The following is a 22,710-nucleotide window of genomic DNA, read 5'->3' as shown; positions in this document are numbered from 1 at the left end:
TAAATAAGTTAAATTGTCCCTGTTTGCAAACACAATTTTATATATAGAAATATAAAAATATATAGAAAATTATAATGACTCCACCAAAAAACCCTTTTAAGGTCTAATAAATGAATTTAGTAAGGTTACAGGATACAAAATCAACATAGAAAGATCAATAGCATAGAAAGGTCACAAACTAACTATAAAAAGAAATCAAGACATCACCTACAATAGCACCCATATCCTATGTAGGAATAAATTTAATCAAGCATGTGACAGACTTGTGCACTGAAAACTATAAAACATTAATATAAGAAATATAGAGTAGTTATAATTAAATTGAATGCTGTATCATGTTTATGAATTTGAAGAACTAATATTGTTAAGATATATATTCCACTCAAAGAAATTGACAAGCCCTATCAAATTTTTAATGACAGTAAAGATGTACTGTTAAAAAAAGAAAATAAAATGACTTGGCTCAAAAAATAAACACATAATTGAAAACATTGATATTTATTGTCAGATGTGTAAATAGAATACATACTGGGTTTAGGAGAACTGTGAGGAAAAGTTCACCTCCTCTGATACTTTTATCCAATTCTTGAGGTCCTCCTGGATACTCTTTGTAGAAAATAGTGTGTGTGAACAACCCACAGGTCTGCCGAGGAAGGACCTAAGAAAAAAGAAGGAAGTGACACATTGATAAGATTTAAATTAAAAACTTCACTGCTACTTTATAACTTGAGTATAAAAACTGCCATATCCTATTGAGTTCTTTGATCGCTGTGGCCAACACCTTATTGTAGTCAAGTGGAAGCTGGTATAATTATGTACATATTCAGTGAGTTGCCAAATCAAAGCTATAGGACATGGAAATTGAAGAATTTTCACTCAGTTCAGTCAATCTAACCCACCAGTTGAGTTATGTAAAAAGATCAACCAGAAAAAAAAAAAAAAAAAAAAAAAAAAAAAACTTTTCTGAGCTTTTGGGATAATTTAATAAAAATGGAACTTCTCCGAGGTTATATTTTCAGGTACTAGCCTATCTACTTTACTGGCTTCTGAGATCCAGGCTTGCAATGTACTCAGGTTCTGTAGTTTAAAACAGTTTTCATCACCGCTTTCACATTTGTCTTCAACACTCTGAGTTTAGATTTTATTGCTGTAGTAGTAAAATCAACTAATGACTGCTACTGGTATATTCTGTGGTTAATTCTGTCATAAATCTGAATGTTCCATAGAAAAGTAAATAATCTCACTCTAAAAACTGATTTTGAGTAATAAACTACTTATAATTGAATGGAAAAATGCACCCAATTGCACAGAGTAGCTATAATTTTATTTATTCTTTCCTTAATTTTCATAATAGTTTGTATTAAATTCAAGATAAATGAATGCATGTAATAAAGGTTAAAGGGAACATTTCCATTTCATAACCTATGAAATAGCTATACAATCTAATAAAGTGAAAACTGGGTTCTTTCACTTCTATTTAAAATTATGTAAGAGTAATTCTTTTTATTCCTTCTGGATTTCCATGGTTATCAGTACACTATTTGCATCATCAAAAGCTTCATTTAGATATGAGGATTCTTTATGTCTTTCAGTGCCAACTTCTAACAGAATATTTAAAGTTTCATGATTAATGAATATTGAGTACCAACAATGGTTAGGCAAATGTGCCTTTTTATTGGTTTCAGGTAGTTATTAGTTAGATATATGGCTGAATAGATAGATAAGTGTAATGGCAATACAAATAATGGATTGGGAAAATGTAAGTATTTAAAAGATAGAATAGAATTTGAAAACTTTGTTTTGCAGTTTCTGATTAATGATCAAAATGTGATCTAAGACATAGAAAATGGGTATGGGAAATTTAAAAAACTATTTTGTCTCAAAGTAAATTATATAATTTTTATTACAATGAATAATCATAAACTCATAGCAAATCCTTTCATTTTATTGTCATTAATAAGAATCGATACATTATTCTTATATTATTTCAGTTAATATATCTGTAAAGACATTTTTCAAGCATACATGGGATAGGGAATGAAAAAGAACAACATCCTAACATCCTCTTGAGTGCCTAAAAAGCAAATTAAATAAATGGATAAATTTAATTCTGAGATCCTATTTATTTATTTCTGCCTGTGGATAGTGTATGATCTGAGAGGTATTTTCTTGATCCATGGAACCCCACTAAGCCTGTCAACCTCTCAGTAACTACTAAAACAAAAAGACACCATGAAATGCCACAGTCCAGTGAAAGACTCCCTAGACAGAATTTCAACGCGGTGGATGCTCTATACAAACTCATTCCTCCTATTTTTCATTTACCTTGGGCTCCCCCAGACCATTCCATGGCTTGGTAAAAAAAAAAAAAGCCAGAAAGTGTAACCAGCCACCACCCTGATATGGCAGAAATTTCTATTGCTTATCTTAAAGAAGTCGGATGACGGGGCCCAGTGCCGTGGCTCACTTGGTTAATCCTCTGCCTGCGGCACCGGCACCCCATAAGAGCGTCGGGTTCTAGTCCTGGTTCCTCCTCTTCCAGTCCAGCTCTCTGCTGTGGCCCGGGAGGGCAGTGGAGGATGGCCTAAGTGCTTCAGCCCCTGCACCCGCATGGGAGACCAGGAAGAAGCACCTGGCTCCTGGCTGCGGACAGGCATATTTCTGGCCATAGCGGCCGTTTGGAAGGTGAACCAATGGAAGAAAGATCTTTCTTTGTGTGTCTCTCTCACGCTAACTCTATCTGTCAAATAAATAAAAAAATAAATAAAAATAAAAGGAGTCTGATGAAGTTACAACCTGAGAGATAGTGATCACCTGCTCTCATTTCATGTGCACATTAGGAATCTTCTATACAAACAGAAGAATGTGCTCACCATGATGCTATTGTGAATGAAACCCTTCCTGTACCGTGCAGGTTTCAAATGTGGATACTCTTCAGTGCTGGTGACCTGAATACCCCAGACCTTCTTCCAAGCTGCATAGAGCTGAAGATGAACTGGGTAGACCCCTGAGTGATGTGGGGCCACAGCATAGCCCATGTTCGTTGGTATTCCATGTTCCTGAAAGAAAGCCAGAACATCTTGATGGAGTATGGTCATTAATTAAAGCAATTTTTTTTCACAAAAATCTATTAAGGACAGACTGATTTCAATACTACATATGAAAAATAAAAATAATGAGCAACACAATTTTTTTCTTTCTGCAACTTTTAATCTTATAGAGCCCCAGTGATTAATCCACATACTAATTACTTTGAGCATGTGGTGTGTGTGTGAGATGAATTCTGAATTTTCAATACATAAAATTTTGGGGGAAGATTGGAAGTAAACTTGACCCTATCTGAGATAGATAAAAGATAGATAGATAGATATATAGATAGAAGAAAAAGAGGTATCATTAGAGCTAGTGCCTAAAGTTGGACAATTGAAAAGCAAAATATTATGTGTAGTGTTGGCATCCCATATGGGTGCTTCTCTTCTGATCCAGCTCTCTGCTGTGGCCTGGGAAAGAAGTGGAAGATGGGTCATGTCCTGGGTCTTTGCACCCAGGTGGGAGACCTGGAGGAAGCTCCTGGCTCCTGGCTTCAGATCGGCACAGCTCTGCGGCTTTCTGGGAAGTGAACCAGCGGATGGAAGATTTTCTCTCTCTCTCTCTCTCTCTCTCTCTCTCTCTCTCATTCTGCCTCTCTGTATCTTTGCTTTTCAAATAAATGTATAAGTCCTTAAAAAATTTATGTGTGTGTTTATGTGTTGAAGAAAACCAGAAAGGTAAGTTTCACCATACAGTGATGAGCTTTACAATTCAACTGAGGTGTCTAGCATTCATTCTACTGGAATAGTGCAGATAAGGAAGCTCTTTGAGCATGGACAAGCACCATCTGTTATGTTTTAGAATGATAACAGGCTGAGATTAAATGTGAGGGGAATATATATCCAAGCCATGCCTAGAAAACTATTTGTCTTGCACAGATTAGGTGAAGATGGGTGACTCAATTGAACTACTGACGCTCACACTAAAGGTGAGGGAAATAATGCTGTTGAAGAGCCAGGGAAATGTTAAGATTCTTCCCTTAGTTTGAAACTTAACAACTCAATTTATTTTTATAAAACATATACCACTTTACTATTAGTTTACCTTGAATAAATAGTTGTAAAGAATAACAGACATAAATTTAAAATAAGAATATGAACAAATTTTCAAAGAATGGTGTTACATTGCTTGTTACATAAAATAGAACTTCAGTGTTCTAATTTCTGCTTTATATTTCTCCCTTTAAATGCTTATCTGATTATAAAGACTCCTTGTAGGGTTGAATCTCATCAATTGGAGTTATAAATGACAATGTACGGTCATATATGAAACCTGATTGAATCAATAAACAGAACACAAAAGTGTTGACAATTGCCATTTATATTTTCTATTACATGGTACACAGCATAGTAAAAGAATTCAGTCTGGTATAATAAGCAAGCACTGAATGAATGGATCACATATCTACAATGCTTAAGTCATATGCCACACTCAACTCAGAAGATGGGCTCTAAATATTTCACAAGTCTTCATCATTCTTCCTTTCATTGAATGACCCTCATTGTATAGCTAAATTCACCTCTCTTTCATCAAGACAATGTGTTTTCTAACATCTATTACAATAAATGACTCTCTATCAAGGCTGAATTATGAAATCAATGCTGTAAAATGAGCCCAAGTCTTTTGCTAAGCACTAGGGAAAATTCATTTCTTGGTGTGCAGAAGAAATATGCTTCTTTGCACGAGCTTGCAACTTTAAAAAAAGGCAGGGTTGGAAAAGTGCAGAAACACAACCACAGGTTGGGACAGGCAACTGCTGACAATCCAAGACATCACTGAAGAACATGTGCTGTATTAGGAAAGATTTAATTCTCTCTGGTCTGCTATATGCCCCCAGTGAATGGTCATAAAGTGTTCTGAGGATGACCAGTCATGTGAAAACAAGACTTTCCAAGCATGCAGATATATCAGGTATGAGACACTACCTCATGACAGAAATCTAGGATTAAGGCCTTCAGACTCCTCTGTCTGGTAGACAGAATCTGTGTGGCTACGGCCAAGAGAGGTACTCCTGATTCATAAGAAACAGAAATGTTATTTTCTTATTACTCTCTAAAGTGGTTCATATTGAGGTTTTATAAGTCATCCTATATATCCATAAGGAAATCAACAGTGTATGGTAGTCCTCACAGTCTTTACTATTTTGATAGTCCTCGTTTTCTATCACCATATAACTATTTCAAATTTGGGGAGCAGAATGTTAGATAAATATGTGAATATCCTAGAAACAAAGAACTGAAAACTAAAATCAGTAAAAAGAATTGAAATATCAAACGTGATAGCTCTTCAAGAAAAAAAATGACATTTCACTTTTGACAGGCAGTAAAATGAATTGCAGAACTTTCATAAAAAAACAGAAGGTAAAAAGCAATTGATCTGGTGAGTAGGAAGGAAGGGGCAGTAAAAAGATTTTATGATATTTATTGATTTCTGGGGGCTCAGTGCTATACTGTTCATAAGGTCATCTTATTACACCAGCAACTGGAGCTCAATCAAAATAGTAAATCACACAAGATAATTACAAGTTTATACTTTTTCAATCTAAATGATAACACATAGTGAAAAGTAATTCCCTAGTAACTCTTTTCTTATTATCAAGGAGTTTACTGAACTAGAAAAGCTTCACTTTTTTACTGTCCAGAGCTTAAAACCCATTTCACAGAGACTTGCCCAACTAAAAACACAACCTACACATCTTGTTCACCCAATATCACAGAAGTTACAAAATTCAATAGGCTTTTTTTTTTTTTTTTTTGACAGGCAGAGTGGACAGTGAGAGAGAGAGAGACAGAGAGAAAGGTCTTCCTTTGCTGTTGGTTCACCCTCCAATGGCCGCCGCGGCCTGCGCGCTGCGGCCGGCGCACTGCGCTGATCCGATGGCAGGAGCCAGGAGCCAGGTGCTTTTCCTGGTCTCCCATGGGGTGCAGGGCCCAAGCACCTGGGCCATCCTCCACTGCACTCCCTGGCCACAGCAGAGAGCTGGCCTGGAAGAGGAGCAACCGGGACAGAATCCGGCGCCCCAACCAGGACTAGAACCCGGTGTGCCGGCGCCACTAGGCGGAGGATTAGCCTAGTGAGCCGCGGCGCCGGCCCTCAATAGGCTTTTCAATGTACATATAAGAAATACTTGAAACTCATAAAAATGTAAATGACAGAATAAGCAAAGAAACTCAAATGTGGCTTATAGGATCCAGGGATTCTATGATATGATATGATATGCCACCACCAATATTTATTTATTTATTTTTAAGATTTATGTTATTTATTTGAAAGAAATAGTTACAGAAAAGGTCTTGCATCTGCTGGTTCACTTTCCAAAGGACCGAAAGCACCAGAGCTGAGCTGATTTGAAGCCAGGAGACATGAGCTTCTGGGTCTCCCATGTGGGAGCAGGGGCTCCAAGACTTGGGCCATCTTCTGCTTTCCAAGACCACAGCAGAGAGCTGCATCAGAAATGGAGCAGCTGGGACTTGAACCAGCGCCCATATGGGATGATGATGCTGTAGGCTTGGGCTTTAACCTGCTGCACCACAGCACTGCCCCCCGCCCCCACTATTTATAGCATAGTTTGACTTTATCTAATTTTTCTACTTCCATTAAATCCCAGTTGCTTAGGAAAAATAGATAGCGTGGTAATTTAGAAACTATAGAAAAAATATAACTTTTCAAAAATTAAGAAAAATATGCTTAGCAATAAAACTCTAATAGCAATTGAAATGAACTAATTTCACTTTTCCTTGATCATCTCTACTAATTGTATCTACTTGTAATTGCCCAACACCTGGTAATTATAAGTGTTTCTATATTTGTATGTAATGTGTTCCTAATAAAAACACTGTGATATGGACTGCATATAATAAAATGCTAAAACTGAGGCTTAGAGGAAACTTGTTTATTTTCACAAGCATTGGAGCCAGGATTATACCCATCCCCTTTAAATCCATAGGCAGTGTTTTTGCTTTTTTAGTATGTTGCTTCTCCTTGTTACTCCACTTCCCCATGGTAAGTAACTGCAAGTATTTTACCTTTAAAAAGGACTTTATTTTAATATATTTATTTCTGAACTGGAACATGTATGTACTTTATTTTTTGTTTACTTGTAGAAGTTATTAAAAAGTATAATTTCAAAATCCTCTGCAGGTATTATTTTTCAAGCAAATGAGATTCAGCCAACCAGAAATACTCAGAGAAATTTTTGAGGGCAGCAGGAAGGCCCAGGCTAAATTTTGGCAGCTCGTGGCTACTGCTACTGGCATGTCAGCTCTTGAAAACAAAAGACTTTTTTGAGGTCTATTTGGTGCCCATTTTCAGGGCAGAATTGGAGGCTTAGTGTTTCTGTCAGGATTCCAATGACAGTGCCAGAAATGGTAGCTTCCTTGGGGCACAGTATTAAAGGTCTGTGAATCCCTGTGGGAATACATCCTAGAATCTGCTCTGTCAGCCTTTCCAAAGTTTTTGAAAACACTTAAGTCACTGAATAAAATTTCTCTTTTACAAGAGAACTTAAACAGGCTTCTCTTCCCAGCTGGGAAACCTGACTTGACAGAGACGGTTTTGCCCCTTCTAGTAAATGTAACAGATTTAAGCGGTTAGAGTGTGATATCCAGTTGTTCCAATTCCAGAGGCAGAGTTTGGTAAAGAATTTTCCAGTATTTATTCAATAAAAGTGCTTGATGTATGACTAAAACCTGTTTGTTTAGCTGGTTACTATCGTGGGTACAAGGTCTAGATTCTACCTTCATGAAATTTGAATAATGGAGATAACTATATAACTCAATTCGATAAATGCATCTTAACTCTTTCTGCATTTTGATCTAAGAACATTTGAATTTTTTAAAAGAATAATTGTTATTTTGAACTTCTAAGCATTTTACTAGCAAAATATGATGTCTATTTTATGAATATCTATAGAGGTTGAAAATCATCATCTAACTAATATTTTATACATATTGAAATAGATAAATAAGAAAGTATTACATTATGGCTGGGAATTTTAAACTGCCACAGTATATTATTAGTCATAAAGCAAATGTATGTCAATATAATAAATTATGTCTAGGAAGCTCTTGGTAAGAATGGCATATGGATACTGACTACTTGGGCTTCAACTGAAAACTCTAGTGATGTGGTTATATATGAGCAATTTCTGGCCCACTGAAGTTATAGATATATGGCTTGCAAACCACACCAAAATATATATAGGATGAACATATATCTTCATTATTAGCAGAATGTCTGGTACTTTTTTGCATTTGATATATATTTTAAATGGAATGATATATATATTAGATGCTTAGTAAAATTAATATAAAGGGGAAATAAATGAAATGATGACTACATAAAATATACTTGTAGTAAAATGAAAATGCTTCAAACAGCATCCTGTTGAACTCAAAGTATTGATTTGTCTTCCTAAACATACAACTTCCAGGAGGTGACACTGGTAATAAAAAGAATACATCTTATTATCTATTTTTTCTTTTAATAAGAACTTGGAATCATATTGTCAACTTTGAAAATGATCCTAGAATTATTGATTTTCCACTGTGTTTTGGGAGTTAAATTGTCCTCTGTTTTCATAAGTGATAAAAGCAATAACTATGTGACCCTGGAAATTGGCTGGGTGAATCTTGACACTTTTTGGACTGAAGCCTAGTAAATGGTGACAAATTTCTGGAGAGCTCTGTGTTACAAATGGATTTTTCTTTGGAAAAAGAAGTAGCACAGCAAAGGCATTGCCTCTGCGGTGTTGAACTTTCTTATCCTCCTAAGTAGAGCTATTTTGGGCAATTGAGACACATCCCTTTAATATTCCTGACCCTTTTAAGGATACTTTGCTACTTAAAGAGAACTAACAAAAAAACTAAGCAAGTCTTATCTAAATTGTGCAAAATGTACCATTTCAGTTGATATGGTACTTTTGCATTACTAACTGTTTGTACTCAGAAGACTTTATTGACAATCAAAATATTCAGCACATTTTGACCCATTACTTCTTTTTACTCAACACATACTTATTATGTACCGATGATGTACCATGAATGATTATAGGTATTGAGGATACAGCAGTACAGATGACAGTCAAAAATCCCTACCAACAGGGATCCTCCTCTTTAGTGGGATGAGACCAAGATCTCACAAAATACTCATAAGTATATAAATTGTATAATTTATTAGAAAGTGAATAGATTGCTGAGGAAGAGCCAAATTCTGTTGTCTTTGGAACAAAGTTAGTAAAGATAGAAAGTAGTAAGAAAATGATCCCAAGAGGCAGATTAACTGCAAATAATCTTGCAAGTTATTTGCTGAACAGCTCCAGCTCCAGGGAATACCATTCACATGATCATGGGGGCATCATTCACATGATCATGTTTTCCATAGGACGCACAATGCAGAATCACTAAAGACAAGAAAAGTATGCAGATATTTTAGGTATGCCAATATTAGGTATATTAGGTATGCAGATATTACATGTCATTGGATTATGTTGGTGTTTACACTGAACGGAATGAGGAGCTACCAGAAAGTTATGAGCAGATAGATTATGTCAGCCATTCTACCATAAAAAAAAATTTCTGGTTGCTTTGTGGAGAACTGAATGGAATAAGGTAATAAGAAACACAGAAGGGGTCTGGCGCTGTGGCACAGCAGGTTAAAGCCCTGGCCTGAAGTGCTGGCATCCTATATGGATGCCAGTTCTAGTCCTGATCCAGCTCTCTACAATGGCCTGGGAAAGCAGCAGAAGATGACCCAACTCCTTGGGCCTCTGCACCCACATGGGAGACCCTGAAAAAGCTCCTGGCTCCTGACTTCCCATCAGCTCAGCTCTGGCCATTGTGGCCATCTGTGGATGGAAGACCTCTCTGTCTGTCTCTACCTCTCTCTGTAACTCTGTCTTTCAAATAAATAAAAAAAATCTTTTAAAAAAACATAGAAGGTAGTTAGTAAACTATGGAGTTGATGATGATAGCTAGACCAAGATTGAGGACGATGTGGTTGGTTGTAAGTGAGTTTATTTTGGATATACTGTGAAGGTACAGTGAATAGGATTTGAAACCAGACTGTACATGAGATAAAGCGAGAAGTTGGAATGACAATTTCCGCCAAAGAGATAGGGAAGTTTGAACCTTAAGCTGTTTTAAAGTGGAACAGTAGGAGGGCACATTATGTTTGAGACGAGACATCCAGCTGAACATATGAGGTATAAAGTTGAATAAAGAAATTTAGTACTGAGAGTGGAGAGTTAGTTGTTAAGTTATCAAAATATGGATTTTATTTAAAGCCATGCAATTCATTGATATTATCAACAAAAGAAGTGTGAATGGAAAAGAACAGGTGTAAGGTTAAATCTCTGGTTTATATTCATATTAAGAGATCAAGGGAAAGAGAAGAAAGCAGGATTCTATACCACGATTATTGCAAGGGAGGTAGGCAAAATATCAGGAATCCTCAACGAAATGTAATGATGAATGAAACTGCTTCAAAGAGGAGTCTGAGGTCAATTTTTCAAATACTGCTGATAAGGACAAGTTAAATGAGGACTAAGAGCTGCTTGTTAGGTTTAACATTGGATTTCAATAGACGAGAGGACAAGAGCAGATTTGGTGTCATGAACGACAAACTCATCAGATTGCATTTAAAAGAAAATAGAAAGGGTATGAAATTGAGGCAGTGAGTATAACAATGATTGCAAGAAGTTTTGCTGTACAGGAGAGCCTAGAAATGTTGCCATAGGTGAGGAGGAAACTAACATAAGCAGAGGATTAAAGATGAGAAAGTGACAAGGGGGACAGAACTGTAACTTAGTGGTTAAGAGAACTATGTTCCACATCAAAGAATGTTAAGTTTTTTTCCCGAGCTTCAGCTCTAGCTCTGCTTCTGGCTCAGACTCCTAGCACCAGCTCTCTGCAAATGCAGATTCTCAGAGGCAGTACGTGTAGAAGTAATTGTGTTCCTACCACATTCATGGGAGAACTGGATTGAGTTCTTGGCTCTTGGTTTCTGCCCTGGACCAACCCTAGCTGCTGCAGGCATTTGGGGAATGAACCAGCAGGTGAGAGCTCCCTGTCTATCTGTATGTCTGTCTTATAAGCCTCTCAAACAAGTAAGAATATGGGGGAAAGAGTAGCAGTCTTGTAGGGAGATAAAAATAACTTACAGGAGGGGAGAGGATGGCTGGAGTGATGATCTTTAACAATCAAAAAGGGTTGGCATTGAACCCAGAAGAGAGGGTTAGACTTTTCATTTCTAGTTTATTTTATTTATCATTTCAAGGCAGAATCTAATAGTGCATGTTCTCCTTATGGGATTCCAGTCCTCAATTCATATTTATGCTGCATTAATACCGTTAATCAATGGTATATTTACATTCCAAATATGTTACTGAAACATTATGATCCCTTAACTTCTGTTATATAAAGACTATAGTAGTCATTCGATCATTTCTGAAGTGATGTTCATGTCATAGATGAAAGAAATCCTATCTATTAGTTTATTTTCATTTTGCTGTCATAATGTTGTAGTAAAAGAAGCAGCTTGAAGCTTTTTTGTGATTGATTTTTTTTCAGTGAAATAAAAGCGGTATCATCATCAGTTGAGAGGGGGATGCAACATGTGGTAGAACTTCGATGAGAGAAGGTGTGAAACTGTGGTGTATAAAAGTAGAGTTATGAAAAAAAAGACTTGCAGTGTAACGTCTGAGCAGCATTGAGGGTGCAAGAGAGGTCTGTGGTCAGGTTTTAAAGTGAGAAAAAACTTTGGTCCTAGGCACTTTCATTTCAGGAGTTCAGGTATAAACTAACTGTAGATTTAGATTCAACTGAGGTAGAGGCTTTATTGAGAGGATGTTGGAACAAGAGGAGGAAAGGAGTTCATGGAGTATAAAGGGTATGCTCATGAGTACTCATTCTTTTTTTTTTTTTTAATCTTTTTTTTTAATTTTTTGACAGGCAGAGTGGACAGTGAGAGAGAGAGACAGAGAGAAAGGTCTTCCTTTGCCGTTGGTTCACCCTCCAATGGCCACCGCGGCCAGCGTGCTGCGGCCAGCACACCACGCTGACCCGATGGCAGGAGCCAGGTACTTATCCTGGTCTCCCATGGGGTGCAGGGCCCAAGCACTTGGGCCATCCTCCACTGCACTCCCTGGCCACAGCAGAGAGCTGGCCTGGAAGAGGGGCAACAGGGACAGAATCCGGCACCCCGACCGGGACTAGAACCCGGTGTGCCAGCGCCACAAGGCGGAGTGAGCCGTGGTGCTGGCCTGAGTACTCATTCTTGAAATAAGCTGAATAAGGAGAAAACAAGGGCCCCTAGGGCATGGAGAAGCAAAGATTAGGTAGCATAGTATCCCAGGAAATACAGAGCTGCATTTCCATACTGTAACCCTTATTGTGGCCTCTGCTGTTTCTATTACCAGATTTAATTTATCAGCAAAAGAAAACTTACATATTTTTTTTTTTTTTTTTGACAGGCAGAGTGGACAGTGAGAGAGAGAGACAGAGAGAAAGGTCTTCCTTTGCCATTGGTTCACCCTCCAATGGCCACCACGGCCGCCGGCGCACCGCGCTGATCCGATGGCAAGAGCCAGGAGCCAGGTGCTTTTCCTGGTCTCCCATGGGGTGCAGGGCCCAAGCACCTGGGCCATCCTCCACTGCACTCCCTGGCCACAGCAGAGAGCTGGCCTGGAAGAGGAGCAACCGGGACAGAATCTGGCGCCCCGACCGGGACTAGAACCTGGTGTGCCGGCGCCGCAAGGTGGAAGATTAGCCTAGTGAGCCACGGCGCTGGCCCGAAAAGTTACATATATTAAGTATTTAGAGTGTCTACGAACGTCTTTAAATTAGGAAGAAATGATAAAATTCACAATTCAACAATGTGCTGCCACAGGTGGAAACAAGAATGGAGTGTGAATATATGTATGATAAAGAGACACGTGGCAGAGGGCTAATTGTCCTTTTGGAAAGTGGCATCAATGTGCTTCTTTTCCAAGCTATCCTTCACAATTAATGTAGCTGATAGAATGGGATCACTAATTTAAAGACATCACTTTGCAGACACAGATTTGCATAAACTATTGCTTTCTTTCAGCAATGTAATATTTTTTTTAAACTTTTATTTAATGAATATAAATTTCCAAAGTACGACTTATGGATTACAATGGCTTCCCCCCCCCCCCATACCGTCCCTCCCACCCACAACCCTCCCCTTTCCCACTCCCTCTCCCCTTCCATTCACATCAAGATTCATTTTCGATTATCTTAATATACAAAAGATAAGCTTAGTATACATTAAGTAAGAATTTCAACAGTTTGCTCCCACACAGAAACATAAATGAAAAATAATAGATGATTTTTTTAAATGATGATGAAATCAGATCAGACCTATTGTCATGTTTAATCCCAGTGAGAGTCAAGTTGGGTATTGATAATTTTTTTTTTACAGAAGATCAGTTTAGTATGCATTAAGTAAAGATTTCAACAGTTTGCACCCCCATAGAAACACAAAGTGAAATATACTGTTTGAGTACTCGTTATGGCATTAAATCTCAATGCACAGCACATTAAGGACAGAGATCCTACATGAGGAGTAAGTGCACAGTGACTCCTGTTGTTGACTTTACCAATTGACACTCCTGTCTATGGCATCAGTAATCTCCCTATGCACCAGTCATGAGTTTCCAAGGCTATGGAAGCCCTCTGAGTTCTACGACTCTTATCTTGTTTAGACAAGGTCATAGTCAAAGTGGAGGTTCTCTCCTCCCTTCAGAGAAAGGTACCTCCTTCTTTGAAGACCTGTTCTTTCCACTGGGATCTCACTCACAGAGATTTTTTTGCCAGAATGTCTTGGCTTTCCATGCCAAGACAACTTTAGCAATATATGAATATGAGAAATTGCTTCCAAACATGTTGACAGTGGAGAGTTAGAGCTAGTTAATAAAGTTGGAGCACTGGAGTGCATCAGATAAACTTCATCTGGTATAAGAACTCTATTGATGCTTTGTTTCCAAATATGATACCATTTCAACATGATGTGGCAAAATGGAAATAAGAGTCCAGTGTGATTTTAATTTGAAACATAACGTGTCTACAGAAAAATATAATGATTTAAACTTTTTATCCAATTATTAACTTGAATGAAATTATTTAATTTCTTTAATTTAATTAGGATTAGCCTAGTGAGCCACGGTGCAGGCCAATATCAAGATATTTAAAACAGATAGATGTAAGCCTTGATAGATTCATACTAATGCACTGTGGATTATATAAATAGTTCATTTCCTTAAGTTATTGCTCCCCACTATTAAAGTCACATGTGTAGGTGTCATTTATTTCTTTGGGATCAAAGATCAGAAATTTAGAAAGCTGCTTGAAGGGACAAAGATGCTGCAGTTAGGGCAATAACAGACCTTCCCATCCTAAAAAATCAGACAGATAAATAAGTATTGTGGAAATTTTCTGTATAAGGCAAATTCTTTCATCTATCTGCCAATAATAGACCAACAAATCTAGGGCTTATGATACAACACGTGACAATAAAAGTCATTTTTCCCTAAATCCTTTGCTTTGCAGAGGATGAATATTAATAGCTAGTGAAATACCAATTCTAATTTGTAGGCAAAAAGGTCATGCTATCTTTCATTGTGTGGGCTTGGTGAATAAAGGAAATGATGAGAACTTTAGAGACTGCTTTGATAAGCTATTTTAAAAATTATTGAGGGGCCGGCACTGTGATATAGTGGGCTAAGCCTCTGCCTGTGGCACTGGCATCCCATATGGCTGCCGGTTCGAATTCCAGCTGCTCCTCTTCTGATCCAGCTCTCTGCTTTTGGCCTGGGAAAGCAGCAGAAGATGACTCAAGTGCTTGGGCCCTTGTACCTACGTGGGAGACCAGCAGAAAGCTCCTGGCTTCAGATCGGCCCAGTGTCTGCCGTTGCAGCCATTTGTGGGATGAACCAGTAAGGAAAGGAAGAAAGGAAGACCTTTCTCTGTTTCTCCCTCTCTCTGTAACTCTATGTCTCAAATAAATAAATAAGAATCTTTAAAAAATATGAAAAGTGTAAAAAAATTCTGTAGATTCAATGGGTAGATGAAAAGAGAGAAATTAAAATATTTTCTCTTGTTATTCAATACATCAAACATATCTTCTATATTCCTTATTTTTCTTACTAATCATCTAAGTTTCATGCAATAACATATACTTCATCTCAATACAGAAAAGTCTATAAGTTCTTTAACAGGTTATTCATCTTTGAAAGGTAATTTGTTATGTTAATTACCTGAGTTATAACTGAAGAGGCCATTAAAAAATCCGGGAATGGAAGCTGATTTTACTGTGGGGAGGCACTGATTCTCAGAGACCACCAGATTGTACTTTGTGTTCTGCAGGGTCAACAACTCACCTGGCAGCTCCTGAGTTCTTTGCCTATGGTGATGCACAAATTTGAGACCCAATATTTCTCAATTTTGAGATTGAGAGTTTTCAATATTACTTTAGAAACACATGTGAGGATTTATTCTACCTGATTCTAAGGTTAGAGAAATTCAGATTTAGAAATATTAGATATATCAGGGATATCAGGGTCATCTGGTTTGGTCACTGGGTGTTACTGAAGTAAGAACATGGCTGCTAGATTCAGATAACATGAAAATGACTAGGAGAGAAGCTATTCATCTCACGAGAGACTGCAAAAATATCAACACCAACTAAAATTTTTAAGAATGCAGTTAAGGATCACGGGATGTCCATAATCTGAGCAGACTCAGAGCACTGTGGAGGAAAGTCACATGGAAAAGAAAAGTCATTCATACTTCTGGCATTTGAGAAATATGTGACTGGTTGCTCAGTACACATTGGTGAATTTCAAAGCAGTAAGTTATATATGTTAAGAAATTGTTCATCACAGCTTAAAACATTGTTAGCAAGTGCTGAAGCTTTTCAGTGACAAATGAGTACCTAATTCATTGTAGCACACTGTACAATCAATACTTTGCATAATTTCATGTGCTTTAAAAATCTGAGATAAGAAAGCAGAATGAATATATGGAGAGTTTTCTGCATTAATCTTCTTCTTATGTGTTTCTATATTCTTCATTCCCATGTGGGTGACAGGAACCCAATTACTTGAGTGATCTTCTGGTGTCCCCCTGAGTGTATGTTCGGAAGCTAGAATCAGATGCAGAGCTAGGACTTGAACCCATGCACTCCATTTTGGCATTTGGCATCCCAAGCAACATCTCAACCTCTGTGCCAAATGTCTGCCCCATTTTGTTTAACCGTCAGTTTCTAAAGATAGCCTTGCTGAAATTAACATTAATTGGATTTTTCTTTTTGAATGCCTTCTTTCTTCCTCTTTCTCCCATTGTTTTTGAAGAGAAGCTGTTAATCTTGTTGCATTTCTCTTCTATGTTTTGAGTTGTTTTTCTCTTGCTACTTTTAAGGTTCCAATTGTCTTTGGCTTTCAACATTTTATTATGATATGTCTGAGTATGGGTTTCTTTGTGTTGGATTTGGTTGGAGTTCAGTGAGCTTCCTGGATGTACAGATTAATGATTTTCAGCAGATTGGGAATCAGGCATTATTTTTTTTTTTTACCTTTATCTCTATCCGTTTCTTTTGGCACTACCATTCCACATACATTGATACACTTACAGTGTACCACAATTCTGTGAGGCTCTGACCAATATTTAAATTCTTTCTTCCGTTTGATCTTCAGTGGCCCCAGGCTTGAACTTCTCCACACACTGTCCCAAATACAGTCAGTTTTGGGGAAAAATCCGGGGCTCCTTCTTATTATGCCCTGTTTCTACTCTGGCCAGAATCTTTACAACACAACTCCAGAACTGAGGGTAGCTGCAAAGGCCTCCTTATTTAAAACAACAAACAAACAAACTGTATTTATGAGCATAGACCTTGGTTGGCCTAGTGTACTCTAATCTTATCAACTTGCCTCTTCCAGCTTGGAACTCACATTCTACAACTAAGAGAGGGCATGGGCATATTAGAGCCACATTGCAGGCCTGCTGCACCCAGGGTAAGCTTCTGTCTTATGAGTGGAGGCTGTGCAGAGAAGAGCTCCCGACCTTTCTGCTCTTGACTAGAATAGAACACCATACACCTGGGTGTCAGTGGGGGCAATGAGAACTGCTGAGGGCTACCACTCTCAGGAAGAAATCATAGCCTTAGATGGGGAACTGGGAGCCTGTGTTCTTAGCTGTATTCTTTTAACTGAAATAACTGGGAAAGGAGTAGGTGATGGTGCAAATGCCATAGATCTCTCCGTTTCTACCAATCTTAGTTGTTTTTCCAGAATAAGTACTTCTTCATTAGCTATATGCTCTTTATGCTTTCTAGATTTTTTTTTTTATTTGAGAAGCAGACAGACATTCAAAGATAGATGGAGAGCTTCCATCTGCTGGTACATTCCCAAGTTGCCCCCAGTGGATAGTGCAGGCTGTACTGGACCAAAGCTAGGAGCCAAGAACTCAATCCATGATGTCTCCATCCTACTTTAGCTATCATCTATTGACTTTCAGTTATGCATCAAGAGGAATCTGGAATCAGGAACAAAACTGGGGCCCACATCTAGGCATTCTGGGATAGGATGTGGGTGCTCCAACCAAGTATCCTAACTGCCAGGCCAAATGCTTATGTCCTAAGTACTTTACATGATTGTTTTAAAATAATTTTCACCAATCATGGATGTTTCAATGGGAGATGGTCCACAAAGCCCTTCACACCACCATTCTGGAAGTCTGAATTCCACCTTCATCCCTGGCTAATTTATGGCAATAGCCTCCTAATTTGTCTCCATTTTCACTCTTGGCCATCTTGAGTAAAGCAGCTACAGTGTTCATGCTAACATGTAATTCAGATTCTGTACATTTTTTCTTCTCAAAGCCGTCCACACTGGCATGAGACAGTTCACAAGGCCCTGTCATCTGGCCTTTGTTTTATGGCTATAAGTATTGTTGATAGTTGGAAGTCTTCCGTGTACTTCCCTTAGCGTAACTGCTAGTCCTAGATGACTGTTGCGAGTCATCACTGTTGCTGTGTTTGTGCTGTGCTCTTTCTCTTGCCTCAGTTATCCTAGCCTTAACTCCAAGGCTCCCCTGCTCGTACTACAAAACTTTCCTGACCAACATGCATGGAAAAGTTTCAGTGTGATTTTTAAATATTTTATCTTATTTGAGAAGTAGAGAAAGAAATGGAGAGAGACAGATGAAGAGAGAGAAAGAGAGAGAGAGAGAGAGAGTGCTCTTATCTTATGGTTCACTCTCAAATGTCCACAATGGCCAGACCTGGGCCAGGCCAAGGCCAAAAGGTGGGCATTCAGTCCAATTGTTCACAAGGATGACAAAGACTCAAGCACTGAGCCATCTAGGGTGCAAACTTGCTGGAAGCTGGGATTGAGAATGGAACAGGGACTCAAATGCAGGAACTGCAGATGGTATGTGGGCATCCCAATCTATTGAACTACTAAGGCTCCACAGTTATTGAAATTGAGGGAATGTTTTCTTACCTGACATTCTGCATTCCATAAATACACCCTTAAGAACAAATCACTGGATTGAAGGATGTTTTAGTGAGATCATCTTGAGTCACTTCAAAATTAACTTTGCCAATACTACACAGAGGTTGTGGGAAAGTAGTTTTTATCTATTTTTTTTTTTTACCTGAAGTTAATTGTCTCCAATTTCCTCTTCCATTTGGCTTTTTCCTCACTCCTCAAACAAGAGACAATTTTTATTTGCCTCATTTCTAAAATATACCTCAATAGATGCAATTCAATATCCTAACTCTCTATACCAGACTTGTCATGCTGCTTTTCTTTGTTTATCTGTACACACTACATTTAGAATTGCTGATAATTTACCCTTATATGCTATAATTCCTAGACTAATCATTTAAATTAAAACCCACTGTGGTTCTGAAATAATTTGTGTTTTAAAATACCTTGTCTATTATTTGGTTTCGATATTTTTCAATCCTCAAGCAGAGTGAGCAAAAAAGGAATTTTAAATTTTAAAAAAGATTAAATAATGAATTCAAATATTAATGGCATTTCCTTGGAAGATAAAGCAGTGGAAATTTGCTAAATGTTTAGAAAATGGAATATGTGCATGATATTTGATTATAGTTAATGGTATTTATTGGAAACTTATGATGAGAAAAATTGTCTTAGGAAGGAGGAAAATAATGAAACCACAGTGGGAAGATTATAAAACACCAACCAGTAAACTTGGAGCTCATTTATACGGGCACTTAAATGGTTGAGTTACTATATATAGAACACTTATTTACAGATGGCATTTTGTAACCATTTAAAAATATATTCAGGGGCAGGCATTTGGCATACCCTTTGAGATGTCAAAATGGCAATATTCCGTATCAGAGTGCTTGGGTTCAAGTGCAGGATCTGCTTTCCATTTTACCTTGCTTTTAATGGACACCTGAATGGGTAGGCAGCAAGTGATGGCCCAATGATTTAGTTCCCTACCACCCTCTTGGGAGATTGGTTGAGTTCCTGGATCTAGGCTTCAACTTGGCCTAACCTTGCTCATTGTGGGCATCTGAAGAGTGAACCAGTGCGTTGGAGATATCTGTCAATGTTTCTTTCTCTGTCTCCCTCATTCATTCTCTCTCTTTTCCACTTTCCCTGCTTTCCTTTTAAATTAAAGGAAATTCATATATCCATGAAAACAGTAGAGCTGGCACTCATTATTTGTTATGTTAATTGCTTTTGTTCTTTTTATTAAATATGTACACACTTCTCATAATTTGTACAAAAGTATATTTTTAGATATTTTATGTATTTATATTGTCTATCACAATATTTTGTATTCCAATGTTAATACATTTGTGTTTTGTCTATGATAGTTGTATATACCTGTTGGTTCAACCTTTAACTTTTGCTATATCAACGTGGTATAGTGTATTAAAATAAATGAGTTACTCATTTGTCACTGATAAAGAAATCACTGCAAAAGAAGAGAGTGAAAGGAATAAACTTCAGTAAAAAAGTATAATATTGAAATGGATTCTCCGAGGTTAAGATATATTATGGTAGAATCTAAGGGTAAATCCCAAAAGAAATTATAAAGTACTCTGAGATGATTGAAAACTTAGACAACAGGTACCAAACCTTCAAGAATGCAATAAAGCAGTACTTAGGGGGAAATTTGTAGCTCTAAATCCCTATATTAAAAATAAAGATGTAACTTTGAAAATACATGTTGTGAGGATGATCCAAGATGGCTGACTAGGGTACAGCCATATTTGCTTAAGCTGCTATGGGATAAGAAAAGAACAAAGGAAAGACAATGTTACCAGGGGTCTGATAGAAATGTTTAGCGAAGAAGTGAAAAACAAAAACAGAAACAAAAATGAAGACTGCATGAGACAAGAGTAGATTAGACAGAGACATTGTTGCAGCCAGCCTTGCAGCACAGACAGCTGTCAGCTGTGAGCCACCATATTATCACATCAGAGTAGAAAGAAATTGCTGGGCACCCTACCTTTGCAGTTTTAGCTGAGAGGAAATTTCACAGTCACCCACTGACTTTTACTTCAGCCTGGAGAGCTGACCTGGGTCTGAGCAACTGCTGGGCTTGGAGCAGGAAAGCTGGCTTGCTTGCTTCCCCACCCCCACACCTGCAGAGCATCATACTTAGCAGCGAAGTCATGCAGTGTGCCTCTGTTCCACCACCCTCATGGAGTCAAGGAAAAGGACAGATTACCCGCATCCTGCAACTGTGGGAGTTTGAGGGCTTTAGCTCCAGAACTATGCTCATGCATTCTATGTGAGTCAGGGGGATTCATCTTAGCTGCAGAAGCAGCCCATAAAGAAATCCACTCTTATCCTGGGAGGTCTGGGTAATGACCCCACTATACCCTATATCACCAGGACTGTAACAATTCATTCTAAATTTCTCAGAGCCACTGGAATCTACTTGGTGGTCATAGGGAAGAACCTATCTGCATTCCACCTCTCTGAACTCCCTCCAGAGTAAAATCTTTGTTTACCTTGTAATCACATTGTAGGACTAGAACAGTTTTCAGTTCACATCTTCAATTCTAGGACTAGGACTGTTGGTATTTTAAGCTACAGCACCAGTTGGACTCTCCTAACTTGATATGAAGAAGCATCCATCCATTTCACACAGTCTTTGAGCCACAGCAATTGGTGTCACACACCCTGGCACCAACTGTGTTTGCCAGCAGAAGAGAGCAACAACCATTGTCTCACTCACCCTAAGGACAAGATCCTGGCTGTTACATACATCAGATAGCTTGGCACTGAACCCTTTGTAGACCAAAGACACACACCGAAAATACAGTTTTTTCATCTTAAAGCCATACTTCCATCTTTACAAACTGCAGCAGACTAGTCTACTAAGTCACTTACAGACACAGCTGACATTGATTAATGCAAAAGAAATCACCCAGAGGCTGCATTCCTGGGCTCACCTACAACCAAAGCCAAAGCAACAAACCAAGTGATACGCTGCATTCCAGTTCAGCCATAAACTTTTACAATAAAATCTACTTCATAAAGAAGAAGGAATGAATACATCAGATAGACAGATATCACCATAGGGACACAGGAGACATAAAAAAGAAAGACAGCATGATGTTTGTAAAAGAACACATACCCCTGCAGAATTAGAATCTGAATTGAAAGAAATCTAAGAAATGACAGATATAGAATTCAAAAAAAAATAATTATAAGAAGATTCAATGAAATGCAAGAGAATACAGATAAAGAAATGAGGATATCAATGATTGACATGAATAAAAATATTACTAACGATAACTCATCAAGAAAAGGCGAATTGAAATTTTGGAGATGAAATCTTCAATCAGTGAAATAAAAAATTACTATTGAGAGTTTTAACAGTAGAATAAAATGAATGGAGGAGATTTTATGACCTCGAGGAGAAGGATTTTGAAATATCCTGATCAGACAAAAATAAAGAGAAAAGAATTTAAAAAAGAAGAAAATCTGTGTGAAATATGGTATACAGTTAACTGACCACAAATATTTGTATAATAGGTATACCTGATACAGAAGAAAATGAAAAAGGCACTGGTAAACTATTAAGTCAAACAATAGTTGAAAATTCCCTAGGTCCTGAAAGAGATATGGACATGCAGATACAAGAAGCTCAAATAACCCCAAGCCTACTCAAACAAAAAAATATCTTCTCCAAGGCATATTGTCAGAAAATTATAAAAAGTTAAAGACAAGGTGAGAATCCTAAAGATAGTAAAAGCATCAAGTTACATAAAAAGGGACACCAATTAAATTAACATCAGAGTTATCAGCAGAAGTGCTACAGGCCAGAAAAGAGTTGAATGATATATTAAAGGTCTTTTTAAAATAAAGGAAAAAGCTTCAGACCGAGAATACAATATTATATCCAGTGAAGGTAACCTTTAAAAATGAAGGAGAAATAAAGTATTTTTCAGACAAGTAAAAGCTGAGAAAATTTACCTCCACCAGACCAGCCTTACAAGAAATTCTAAAGGGCACCATGCATTAGAAGTAAACATGAAAATATATGACACCATCAAATTCACTAAAAGAGCAGGTGGAATCTATGCAATCAACAAAATGGCAAG

At 37.7% G+C, this 22,710-nt stretch overlaps 1 protein-coding gene across 1 annotated transcript in view; it reads right to left on the bottom strand.

Moving 5' to 3' along the window:
* Positions 1-22,710, bottom strand: part of NDST4 (N-deacetylase and N-sulfotransferase 4) — a 295,027-nt gene that overhangs the window by 106,496 nt on the left and 165,821 nt on the right. Inside the window, exons 5-6 of the mRNA XM_051820067.2 lie at positions 2,874-3,059; positions 530-658 (exon numbers count right to left, since the gene is read on the bottom strand). Of these exons, the coding sequence (XP_051676027.2) occupies positions 530-658; positions 2,874-3,059 (315 nt within the window). The remainder of the gene's footprint in view (positions 1-529; positions 659-2,873; positions 3,060-22,710) is intronic.

This window comes from Oryctolagus cuniculus, chromosome 8, assembly GCF_964237555.1.
Source record: "Oryctolagus cuniculus chromosome 8, mOryCun1.1, whole genome shotgun sequence".
Classification (NCBI taxonomy): domain Eukaryota; kingdom Metazoa; phylum Chordata; class Mammalia; order Lagomorpha; family Leporidae; genus Oryctolagus; species Oryctolagus cuniculus.
Note: the sequence above shows the minus strand (reverse complement) of the source record. Positions and strands in the feature narration are given on the sequence as shown.